The following is a 12,161-nucleotide window of genomic DNA, read 5'->3' on the forward strand; positions in this document are numbered from 1 at the left end:
TCAATGGTCGATACCTGCATGTCGAGTGTGGTCTATAGGTGATACTCGTACACCCGGTTGTCAACCCACACAGCACATGGTTGACATAGGGTCGACCTATGGTCGTCACAATGGGCTGTAGATTTAACCTATGGTCAACCCACTGGTACCATATATGAACATATGTGAACCCATAGCGACACTTACGTCAGAACCGTAGTTTGACCCATGGTCAACCCAACGGGTTCAATACGAGTATGCTATGGGGATGGAACGGTATCGCAATGAGTTAAAATGGCGGTATATATATGTCGCTCTTAGCGAAGGCGTTAGAAAAATTCTTGTTATCACATCAAACTAAAAGTCACTAAAATATTATTAACATAAATTTATATTTTAGTAATGAAGCTTACATACATATTGACATTCATACAATGATTCTCTATAAAGATTTATCAATTTTTAATCATGTATATTTTGCACGCAAAGTTAATTTCTAGGTTGTGAGCTAAAATTAATTTGATAATTAATCATAAGTTTTCATGCTAGTTCAACAAATAGTTTTTTTTAAATACATATTATACTGATCAACTTGGTTCTAAAATTATATGTGCTCATAGAAAATATTCTGAAGATAGAAGAAGTTTCTATTTTGGAGAAATTTGTGGCGATCTGACTGTTTTATGCAAATACAAACAGGACAAGTTTATTCGTTACTTACAACAACCATTGCAATATACATTGAATGTACAGAAAATGTGTCGATTCTTAAAGAAAGTTTTTTTCAAAAGTAGAACCACAATTATTTTTCTATACTTCGCCAATATCGGCAACATATAATATCAGAATATGCTGAACATTACACATTTTAATACATATTTTTATTTCATTGCGTCTTTCTAAGAATAGCTTCCCAGAACCATGGTAGTAAAACAAGTTTTAAAATATCATAATAGGTATACTTGATTTATTAAATGTTTTAGAAATAGTAAAATAAATTTCCCGAAAGCTGAATTAACCAAAGGATAAAAAAAAGGTTGTATCAATAAGGTCTTCAAGATTCGCGTGTACAAACTGCCTTTAATGTAATTTAACAGATTAAATAGCTGTAATTATTTATATAGTAAATTTCTGTGCCTGGATTTTACATATTTTTTGTTGTTCTTTGTAAATAACAATTGTATAATAATATTAATAATAATAATATGCATTTGAAAAAACTTCAATATTTTAAGATGATGGAAATATCGATAATAAATGATTTAGAAAGTTGCATGTACATTGAATCCTTTATGGGCATAACTTAACAAATTATTAGAATAACATTTAGCAAATTTGAAATTTATATAAAATTAGTTAATACTTAATTATTAATGAATACACACTTTTAACTAAATAATTCATTTTTAAATTCGTTGATTCGCCAAAACCTATGTAAAAGACATGGGGTCGCACGATTTTCGATGTTGATTTTTGAACAATGCTTTGGAATTCGCTTTTTGCTTGATATTTTTATCGTGGCATTTTTTCGATTATACTGCAAATTAAATAATATTATTGATAATATTTGCAACCTTGGCTCGAAGACTATATTTTTACATATTGAATAGAATGATCTGTGTATAAAATAATTCTATCTACTAAGCCTTTTTAGTGCCTATATATTATTGATAGGTAAAATATGATGTACATATTATAATGCCTAATAATTAATAAGTATTAGTATGAAAATCTCATATTAATAGGTAGAAACTTTTAATCAACAGCTTGGGTTAATAAGTAGTTATTTTATTTAATATCTAATGCTGACTTTAGTATATCTGTGATCTTGTACAACCAAATATATTTATTTCTTTTTGATGTAGATAAATAAGATGAACAAATATAATTGAGCAAGTGATACTTTGAGTTTCTTGCGAACATGATAAGATATGATGTAAATAAGATATTAGTATATTATTGTCAATTTTTTTCTCAGCTAAGATCGCTTAAACGTAAAGATATATACAGCCTGTAATTTCCTGTGGGGGTTACTTTTATAGAACTATACGAATGAACCAGGATTTTGTTTGATATATATATATATATATATATATATATATATATATATATATAATTACAAATAAAACCACTACCAATTATGCAATTTTCATAATTGCATTCTTATTTTATGTTAGTACAGCCGTTATTGACAATATCATGTATACCGTGTCTTACAAGAAATATGACAATATTGTGCAAATAGATTGATTTATTATATAGCATCCAATTTTTGAATGTAAAACAACAAATTTATTTAATGTAAAGTTTTAAAATAGTATAATTTTTTAAATATTTTTTTTTTCTTTTTCGCGCATTGTAAATAATATATTATATAGAATATTTTCAATTACTTCTATAATTACATATTAAAACACTCATTACTATTGACATGTTTCACTGTTAAAATAAAGATCAAATACATAATGTCATTCCAATCTATTTTCATAAATATTTAACATCAAACATAGTTTCAATGTATAAAATATATAGAAATAGTTAAATAATTGATGAAAATTATTAAAAATTGTGCTGCTATTTTCAAATGCACAATAAAGTAGTATTACAAAAATAAGTTATATATCATTCAGAATATGTATTCAGTCATATATTTTAATAAGATGAAGCTTTCCACAATTAATCTAAATAAAAATAATATAATAAAATTATCTAGCGTTATTTTTGTTGCACGTTTGCATAATTTATATCATACATCTTCATAAAATTTTATCATTTAAGTTTTGCTCACTCATTTTATTCAGTTATCAAATTGTAGTAATCCTAAATCCGGTAATCTTGAACTTAAATTAATCAACATTTAAGGTTATAATTATTTATATTAAAATAAGAAAATCATTATTTATTAATTTTGTTTATTAATATAATTTATAATTTTACAGATAAAAGATCAGTAATTTCTGTTTCACTATCATCATGATCGGAATAATCCATCTCATCTTCATTTGAATCATCATCATTGATCACTTGGGTTTGTTTAGCTTCTTCCAATTCACCCATTTTCTTGACCCATTGAAGAGTGTATTTATTAAAATCACAACTGAAATTAATAATATTTCTTCAGAACTTGAGGTAAGTTATTAACATAATAAACAAAAATGTATATTCACATTTTACTAAGTGCATCATATTTTCTCAGCAAACTTTTTTCTAAAGCAACTAATGTCTCAGGCAAAATAGTTCCACGGTCACGAGGTCCTAACATTTCAAGAAAGGCCGTTGTCCATCGCAGGTAAAATTGAATATGTGTTGTTCCCTCAAGCGTTTTGGAAATGAATTTCAAAGCACGCTTGGCATATTCTTGAGGAAGCGAGTTGGCAGTGATTTCAACTGCAAATATAAAATAAAAAGATAATATAAAAATATTAAATTGAAACGCAACAAAAAATATTACTTATATGCTATATTCTATTTAAAGATAAATAGAAGAAAAAAAAGACTTTTAAAATATTTTGAAGCCCAAGCATAAACTATAACGGAAAGCATTAACTATTTTTAACGTAATGGTTCTACCCATAATTTTAACAATAATACACAATAATTTATAATTGTAACGTACTGTCAGCATAAGGTATTTGTTCAATTATCTCATGTATAAGTGCAAGTTCATTAAGTCTCAATGCCATAATTAATGCCATGGAATATTGTTGTTCCTTAAGACAATTTCTTGCTGCATCAGGGGTTGTTCCAAGATCCAATAAAAATGGATCAAAAACAAAAGCATTATCTAGAGAATAAAGCAACAACCCTTCAGTCGTACAAGCAGCCCAGGAATGACCAGCAGGTGAAAATTGTAAGCATAAAACTCGCACCTACAAAATAATAAAATACTTATATAAACATCAACATTGTTCATATACAGAAATGAATTTTAAAGTATACTTTATATAAAATTATAGATAATAATTCAATTTTAATCCTACCTCAGGTTTCACTGATCTTGAGGCCATATCACCACTTTTCACACCAGGCAGTTTTATAGCTACATTTCCACCTTCTGATATTTCTCTTTCTTCAATTAATGCAATATTACCAAATTCTGTCATTTTTCGTCGATTAATAAAATCCTACAAGTGTTAGAATTGTACAAATTAATTTTTAACAAATTTCAAAAATGTATAAAACAAGACTCACATCCACCGCATCAAAAGATCTATTTTGTGTTATTTGGAATTTCTTTAATAAAATTCCTTCCTGCACATTATATATACAAACATTTTTAGATTGGCCTCCTGCCAATATGCACTCTCCGTCGGCGGAATAACACAAGGAGGTAAAAGCTCTAAAAACAATAAAAAAGAACATTTGAATTACTCATATATATTTATAACCACATTGTAAAATAATTTGGTATCACAATTTTAACTTACTTTCCCTTCAAACTCTGCTTAGCTGTAACTAGGTCAGTTTCTGTTCGGCCAGAGCCTAAATCATTCCTTCCTTCTATACTATGAGTTTGTGAACCACTTTTTACATGAAACATAGTTATCTGACCATCCAATGTTGCAACTGCAATCTATAAATAAAAGTCACTACATGTAAAAATTGAATTTTATACTGTACTTATTATTAGATCAGTTAAGAAATAAATTTTTAGCTGAATATCGAATTTTTTTTTTTTTTTTTTGACTCAGTTTTATTTAGCAATCAGAAATACATAAAGATTCCTATGAGCTAAAATGACAATATATATGAGTAATGCCTAAGAAGAACTCCAATGAGAACTTCTCAGTTTTACAATTAATATCGAAATTGAGTCGCATTTTTTAGATTAACAAATAAGGAGCGCTTTTCCTGTATATACTTACTTCTTCTCCATCAGGCCTAAAAGTGACACACAACGCATCAGAGCCAAGTATAATCGGTTCATTTTGAGCACTGCTTTCCAGTGCGTTCCATACACGAATCGTTCCATCCCATGAACATGATACAAGACATGATGAACCAGGACTTGGAGAAAAACTTATACTAACCTGGAAAATGTCAATGGATAATTTAATACTAAAATATTATGGTAAAATTGTTGTGTCTTGGACAACAATTAAGATGTGTCACCTTTTTGTCTATTACATAATAGCATTTATTTATTAAACTTCAAATTATTACTTACAACAGGTCCTTCATGACCACTAAGCACTTCCAATAATCTGCCCATTTTCATACTCCACAGATAAAGTTCAAAAATATCTTGGCCTCCAGCACAAACCAATTCACCAGAAGAGTCTACAGCGACACAAGAAAACTGCACAGGGCGCGATGGTGAGGTAAACGTTCGAAAATTGCGATATCTATTTATAAATTTTTATTATTAATTTTAATTAATCACTTAATTTAATTTAATTCATTCATTACACCTTTCCAGAGTGTAATAGTTATTATCAGGGCCGGTCCTGGAGTCCTCAGCGCCCGTATGCAATATTTTTTTCTAGCGTACCCGCCCCTCATGTTAACTGTTTTAACATCTTTACTTTCCCATCAGATTGTTGTTTTAAAGTTACATTTTTAACGTGTTTTAAAAGATATAAATATAAGGTTGTCAAATATCTCCCTTCCGCCTTTTTTTATTATAAACCAAGAGCAAAAAAGCGGAAGGGAGATATTTGACAACCTAATATAAATAATACATAGTAAATTTTATTTCCGAATCTCGTTTTGGCGCCCCCTAATGCGTGCGCCAGCATTTTTCGCATGCATTGCATTCAAAGTAGGACCGGCCCTGGTTCTTCTCCATTTGATAGCGTACTTGTTCTTTTTTAACTTCGCGTACGGTAAGTTAAATTAATCGCAAAAAAATCGAAAATTTAATTTTTTATATATCTTTACGTTTAAAAAGGTTGAACATTTTGGCATACCTTAGAAAAAATGGATGTATGTATGTGTGTGTGTGTGCGGGTACAAATTTTCGTCGACGATTTCGGGAACACCGATCAACCGATTTGAATAATTCAAAAAACATTCGATTCGTATTGATAAGGATAAGGAGACGTGCTGATTAGTTTTTGGCGAAGGCAAGTGTAGCCGTTCCGAAGATACACACATACATCCATTTTTTCTAAAGTATGCTAAAATATTCAAAAACCTTTGAAAAGTAAATTTATATAAAAATTTTCATTTTCGATTTTTTTGCGATTACTATAACTTACACTACGGGAAGTTAAAATTTATAATTTATGTGTTGTATATTACTTCTTAAAAAAGTTGATAAATATAACAATATTTATTATAAAATCATGATATGTTGCATATTTTTTTGAATTCTTGGAACGTAACCCCTTTTTGTACTAGTTCTTTATCCCGTATAACACGTATTCGCATAACACACTACATTTTTGGAACGTAACTATGGTGTTTTAAGGGCGTTATCTGTACATTAATAATAAAATTAAAATTCCATTCAAATCTTAAATTTACCTCGTTATATCAAATGCTCGTACAGTACCATCCAATGATGAGCTGATGAAACATTTCTTGCTGAATTGAACTTGTGTTATTGCACTTGTGTGTTCACTGAAAGTAACAACACAAAATCCAGTTGATGTATTCCAAAGCTTTAATTTTCCATCTAGTCCGCCAGTGACTATAAATTCAGAATCTGGAGAATAACTCAAACAAGTCATATTTGAAGAGTGTCCTTGTTGTTTCATTACATATTGTTCACCTAAGAGTTAAAAATATGAATTAATTTCAATTTTTGAAAATATGCAAGGTATATTTTGATTTCATCACAATAGCACTTACATTGCCATTCCCAGACTAGTAATTGACCAACACCAGAGCATCCGAGTGCTATCCAATCTCCCGTATTATTTATGCTCAATGCTGTAATATTTTGTTGTGATATGCTAAGCGAGTGGATCATGTTGACTTCAGGCATCTCATGTAAGAAAAATGACCCATTGGAGAAACCTGTAATGTATTACATTTTTTTAAATTTAATATTAATTTCAGTAAATCTAAATAATAATTTATTAACTTCCAGTAGGGCATTTTATAGTAATCGCAAAAAAATCGGCAATGAAAATTTTCATATATCTTTACGTTTCAGACGTTTCTGAACATTTTGGCATACCTTAGAAAAAATTGATGTATGTGTGTGTGTGCGGATACAAATTTTCGTCGACAATTTCGGGAACATTCGGTACAGGGCAAAAAGTGCCAAAAGCGTCCGATTTTAATAACTCGAAAAACATTTTTTGGCAAGATGAAAAACTGATTATATTTTTGGGAAGGCAGGTCTAGCGATTTCGGAGATCTGATATAAAAAGTAAAAGAAAATGCCATTTTGAGGTCAAAAATGATCATTAGACATATGCACATCCAATTATCAGATATTTTATGGAGATTTTAATAATGTGTATCAATTTTGTTTACATTTCTATGGGTTTCGTAACATCGTTTGTCCGTTAGACGGCGACGCGACGCTTACGCGCTTCGATACTGCGTTTCTATGCAGCTAAAGCAGTGCGATTGGCTTTGAGAAAAAGTAATTTTTTTTCAAAAATTTTAAATTTCTCAAAAACCTAATTTTTTCAAAGTTCCAGCTAACCACTAGTTTATTTATATTATTACCTGTAACTAAAATCTTTGTCTTTTTATGGTATGTTGCAGCTGTTAATACAGCATTTTTATCCTCCTTTCTTACTTCATCAGCTAAATAATGTCTGGAATGTCTTCGATAAAAGAAACTATGCTTCTGATCATCTGTTTTCAATATAATCTAAAACAAATGCTTGATATTTAATACATATGCTTATATAATAGAAAAATATTTTGTAATTTCATATTTTTATCATAATATCTTCAATTAATATGTGTAAACAAAATTTCTACCTTTCCTTGATCATCCCTTTCTTGAACAGTCTCATCTTCTACGAATTCAGTAATTTTCTCTTGATTATTCATGTTATTTGATTCTTTAGATTGAGATTTCTCAATTGATTCTTCGGGACCATCATCTTCTACATCTTCTTCATCAACTCTAGCTTTTTTTATTGATGCATCTTCCTCAAAAGGAACTAAAGACGTAAGTTTGATATTGCAATCCCACATACACACCTGTTAAAGATAAATATTTCAAATTCATAATTGTAAGGATTTAAACAATTCAGTATATGTTAAATTCAAATATATATTACTTGTCCATTGCGTGATATGGTGATAAGATCTAGGCTGTTCTCTTCAAAAAAGCATGCAACAATGATGTCGGTGTGAGAACCCAATGAAAATGGCCTAAAGTTTTTGTATTTTTTCAAACTATATATTCTAGTAGACATGTCTTTTGAGCCGACAGCCAATATTTCAGAGTTTTGAGCCCATTCAATGCATGTCGTTGCATCAAATGAACCATGAAAAACTCTTTCCATTGCAAATGCATTGACTTCTCCACTGTATGGCCCTGGAGCTTTGAATATAAACACTAAAACATAAAAATAAGTAAAATTATATTTAACTTTGTTGAATTGATTTACAACACTGCTGCTTACATACCATTGTTTTCTTTACAAGCTGCAAAATGTTTGCCATCAGGGCTAAATTTAATCGCTGGTACTGGTCTTTTGAAATGATACTTGTGCACGACAGTCCTTGATATTAAACTAATAAAATAAGCCTCACCATCTATATTAAAACCAAAAATTTATTAACTTATTCTCTATTCGTAATAAATTACACATTACCTTCATTAACTGCAACTAGGGCATTGCCGTTAGGGGATAAATCCAATGAGACATAATTAAATCGGCTTTCAATTGCAAGTGTTGATGACTTGTTACTAGAATATTAATTTATATTATTTATATTATATATATATATATATATATATATACATGCATATATGTATATATATATATACATTAACTATTTATCAATAAGAACAGAGATAATATAACTTACTTTTTCAAATCAAAAATAGTAATTCTGTTACCCACAGGACTAATTACAGAATATCCATCTGGAGTGAATTTTAAATCTCCTTGTCTATAAACTGTTCCCAGTAAATTACTAAACTGTAATAAATAATTATTAATAGATACATCACTTTGTGATAGTTGATAGATATAAAATTAGTATAAATCACACATCTTGATAATTAACTATGAGAAATAATCGAAAATCTATTATTACTATTCACCTTATATGCAAACTTCATTTTCTTATTTATTTACTAACAAACATAACTTGTAAATAACATTATTTTATATTTACTGCAAAGCATGCAAATGTAAAAGTTTTTAGGTTATGAAGCGTGCAACTATGAAAGAGATTATATTTCCATCTATCGAATATTTGGCGTAAACATTATAGTTTGGAAACATGATTAACTGCCAAATGGCGTTTTGTTTACTTTTTTTCAAACCGCTGACCTGCCTCCCTAAAGTTTTAACCAGTTTTCCATCAATATAATTGAAATATTTATTGAATCATTTAAATTTGATCCTCGATTCTCTCATAAACTGAATGGTCACTTTTTGCCCAGTAGCTTCAAAACGACTGCACATGGTCTGAATCTGCTTGTGCCAAAAACTAATCAGCACGTATCACCATCAATAGCAATCGAATGTTTTTTGAATCATTCAAATCGGTTGATCCGTGCTCTCGGAATCGTTGACGAAAATTTGTATCCGCACACACACACATACATCCATTTTTTCTAAGGTATACCAAAATGTTCAGAAACCTTTGAAACGTAATTTTTCAAAAAACTTTATTTTCGATTATTTGAGATTACTATAAATTACCCTACGGGAAGTAAACTAATCGGGTTTTCTGGTAAAGACTTAATTTTTTCCTTCGAGAAGCTCAGAATGATATTGGCTTATTATAATTTGTAAAATGTATTTCTTACATTTCTTGCAGCATTTCATTTACTTTTTTTCTGAATTTTCGAGACCGCATTCCTAAAAATTGAACCAGTTCTTCACTCCATCTATGGAATTGAAATGTTTTTTTAATAATTTAAATTTGACCCTTGGTTCTCATACAGACTGAATGGCTATTTTTTGCACCTTTGCACCGTATATCTTCCATGGTCAGAACCTGCTTGCATCAAAAACTATTCAGCAAGTGTCCCCATCAATAGCAATCGAATGTTTTTTTGATGAATTCAAATCGGTTGATACGCGCTTTCGAAACCATCGATATAAATTGGTATCCGCACACACATGCACACATACAGGGTCAGTCATACCTTAAATGCAATGCATGCGAAAAACGCGGGCGCACGCTTTAGGGGGCGCCAACACCGAGATTCGGATATGAAATCGCATAAAACCCCTAAAATAAATAAATTATTTCAAAACCCAAATATTAATATTACACATGCGTTAGAAATAATCAAAAATTTAAGAATATTCTTGCAAGCAATAATGAACAAACTGAAATTTTTAGATGTCCTAAAAAGTTTGGATTGGTAATAAGAATTCATTCATCTATTTTTTAAGCTCGTTTCCCCATCAATAGCAATCAAATGTATTTGCATTCAAATCGGTTGATCCGCGCTCTCGGAACTGTTGACAAAAATGCATATCCGCACACACACTCACATATAAATCCATTTTTTTAAGATATGGATAAATGTTCAGAAACCTTTGAAACGTAAAAATTTTTAAACATGTTCATACCTTTTTCTTACCCTCGGGAACCAATCACGTTTTCTGGTATAGACATAAATATTTCCTTCGGAAAGCTTTGAATGGTAATAGATTATTAAAATTTGTAAACTGCATTTTTTACATTTATTGTAGCTTTCAACCTTTTCGTTTAGATATAAATTATAAACTTACTTTAAATGCGCATTCTTAAATTCATTTATTTATAAACTTTTAAAACATGATGTATAGTAGTAGTAGATAGAGGAGTAATGGACGCAGTCAATCAAAGCGTCAAACTGCAGAATCTAAATTTAGTGCAATGTTAGGCTTCATTACAATCGATTGATTGGTTTGCACGTGTTGTAAAACTATATGACATGTTCGTTTACATACATGAATTGAGTCAATTAAAAAATGTATTTAATAAAACCAAAATAGACAATGCACATGAACAATTTGTGGACTATTTGTGGCGTTAATTTTACATTTGGAATCCCCCATGAAGAGAGGAACATCAAAGTCCACTTTATTGGTATTATCAAAATGTACTCTGCTTGTAGTTTGCAGCAAAATAAATAAACAGGGAGTTTTGCCTTGTCCTTTGTACATATATCATCCATATCATGTCCGAATTATTATATGCATACATCCACAAGGTACTAAGGAACTATACCAACCATATACCAATTTATATTTTTGATACCAGTTATTATTCTCACATGAGCAATAAATAAAATTATTTTCCGATCAATTAGAAATTCATTCATAGATTTTCCACATCGCAATTGATTTTGTGAAATACACCTCAAGGTGCTCAATTAAAAAGTTTTCCAATTATAAAGCAATTATCTGCGAACGAATTTAAGCGTGAATTGTTTGAGCAACAAAACTTTTAGCCCGTTGTGAGGTATCGACCATACCACCACTTGTAAGTAATCAAAAACCATTATATTCCGCGCTATTATTACAAGCACTTTATGAATAGAGCATATTTTACCTTTAAAAGAACTCATATTTCAGTCTGAAGCAAAGTCCGACGAAGGGCACTTATTTTTCGTAGCTTCATTCATATCTGTTTTATTTTAATACAAACCTTTGAATAAAGTTAATGTTAGTGGCATATGCTTAAACTCTAATTTTGTAAAAGTAAGTACAAATAAGTCTAAAAATAAACTGAAATTTAGTGTAGAAATTTATAGATATTTTTTTTTCACATATTGTTTTAAAAATAAATAATTATTGTACAATCATTATTATGTGCATTGATATAAGTAAAAGCTGCAAAGCACAACGTCGTGGGCGATTTCATGAACTTTTCTTTTTTCACATTTTATGTTTTTACATATATACATTATGTCATAAGAAACAATCTTTATATTTTTTAAAATAAAGTTTTATCTAACTTATGTACAATTTTGTACTTGTAGTATTATAATAAGCTTATTAGTAAGTACGTTTTTATTTTTTTATCACACAAATTAATATATTTAATAATTATAGTTAATATTTATGGACCAATTAGTACTAGTGAACATG

The 12,161-nt window shown here is 29.5% G+C and overlaps 1 protein-coding gene across 1 annotated transcript; it reads right to left on the minus strand.

The window, feature by feature from the left end:
• Positions 1-2,904: 2,904 nt before the first annotated feature.
• On the minus strand, positions 2,905-9,930 carry LOC113371083 (periodic tryptophan protein 2 homolog). Its single transcript, XM_026611729.1, has 17 exons — positions 9,881-9,930; positions 8,929-9,072; positions 8,712-8,806; positions 8,524-8,652; positions 8,172-8,452; positions 7,867-8,091; positions 7,606-7,753; positions 6,775-6,942; positions 6,448-6,694; positions 5,147-5,324; positions 4,845-5,009; positions 4,407-4,552; positions 4,171-4,318; positions 3,960-4,103; positions 3,596-3,848; positions 3,147-3,366; positions 2,905-3,076 (listed from the first exon to the last, which is right to left on the minus strand). The coding sequence occupies exons 1-17, from the start codon at positions 9,928-9,930 to the stop codon at positions 2,905-2,907; spliced, it is 2,913 nt and encodes a 970-aa protein (XP_026467514.1).
• Positions 9,931-12,161: the final 2,231 nt, after the last annotated feature.

The sequence above is a fragment of the Ctenocephalides felis genome, unplaced genomic scaffold, assembly GCF_003426905.1.
Source record: "Ctenocephalides felis isolate EL2017-DRISC unplaced genomic scaffold, ASM342690v1 CF-g0.4_SCAFFOLD_01492, whole genome shotgun sequence".
Classification (NCBI taxonomy): Eukaryota; Metazoa; Arthropoda; class Insecta; order Siphonaptera; family Pulicidae; genus Ctenocephalides; species Ctenocephalides felis.

Bases quoted from the DNA above. Each gene is read 5' to 3' on its own strand.
- LOC113371083 (XM_026611729.1), bottom strand. From the start codon at position 9,930: ATGCGGTCTCGAAAATTCAGAAAAAAAGTAAATGAAATGCTGCAAGAA. The intron at 8,092-8,171 runs GTAATATATATT...TATCTTTAACAG, and splicing joins CCATATCACGCAATGGACAA to GTGTGTATGTGGGATTGCAA. The intron at 3,077-3,146 runs GTGAATATACAT...TATTAATTTCAG, and splicing joins TATGATGCACTTAGTAAAAT to TTGTGATTTTAATAAATACA.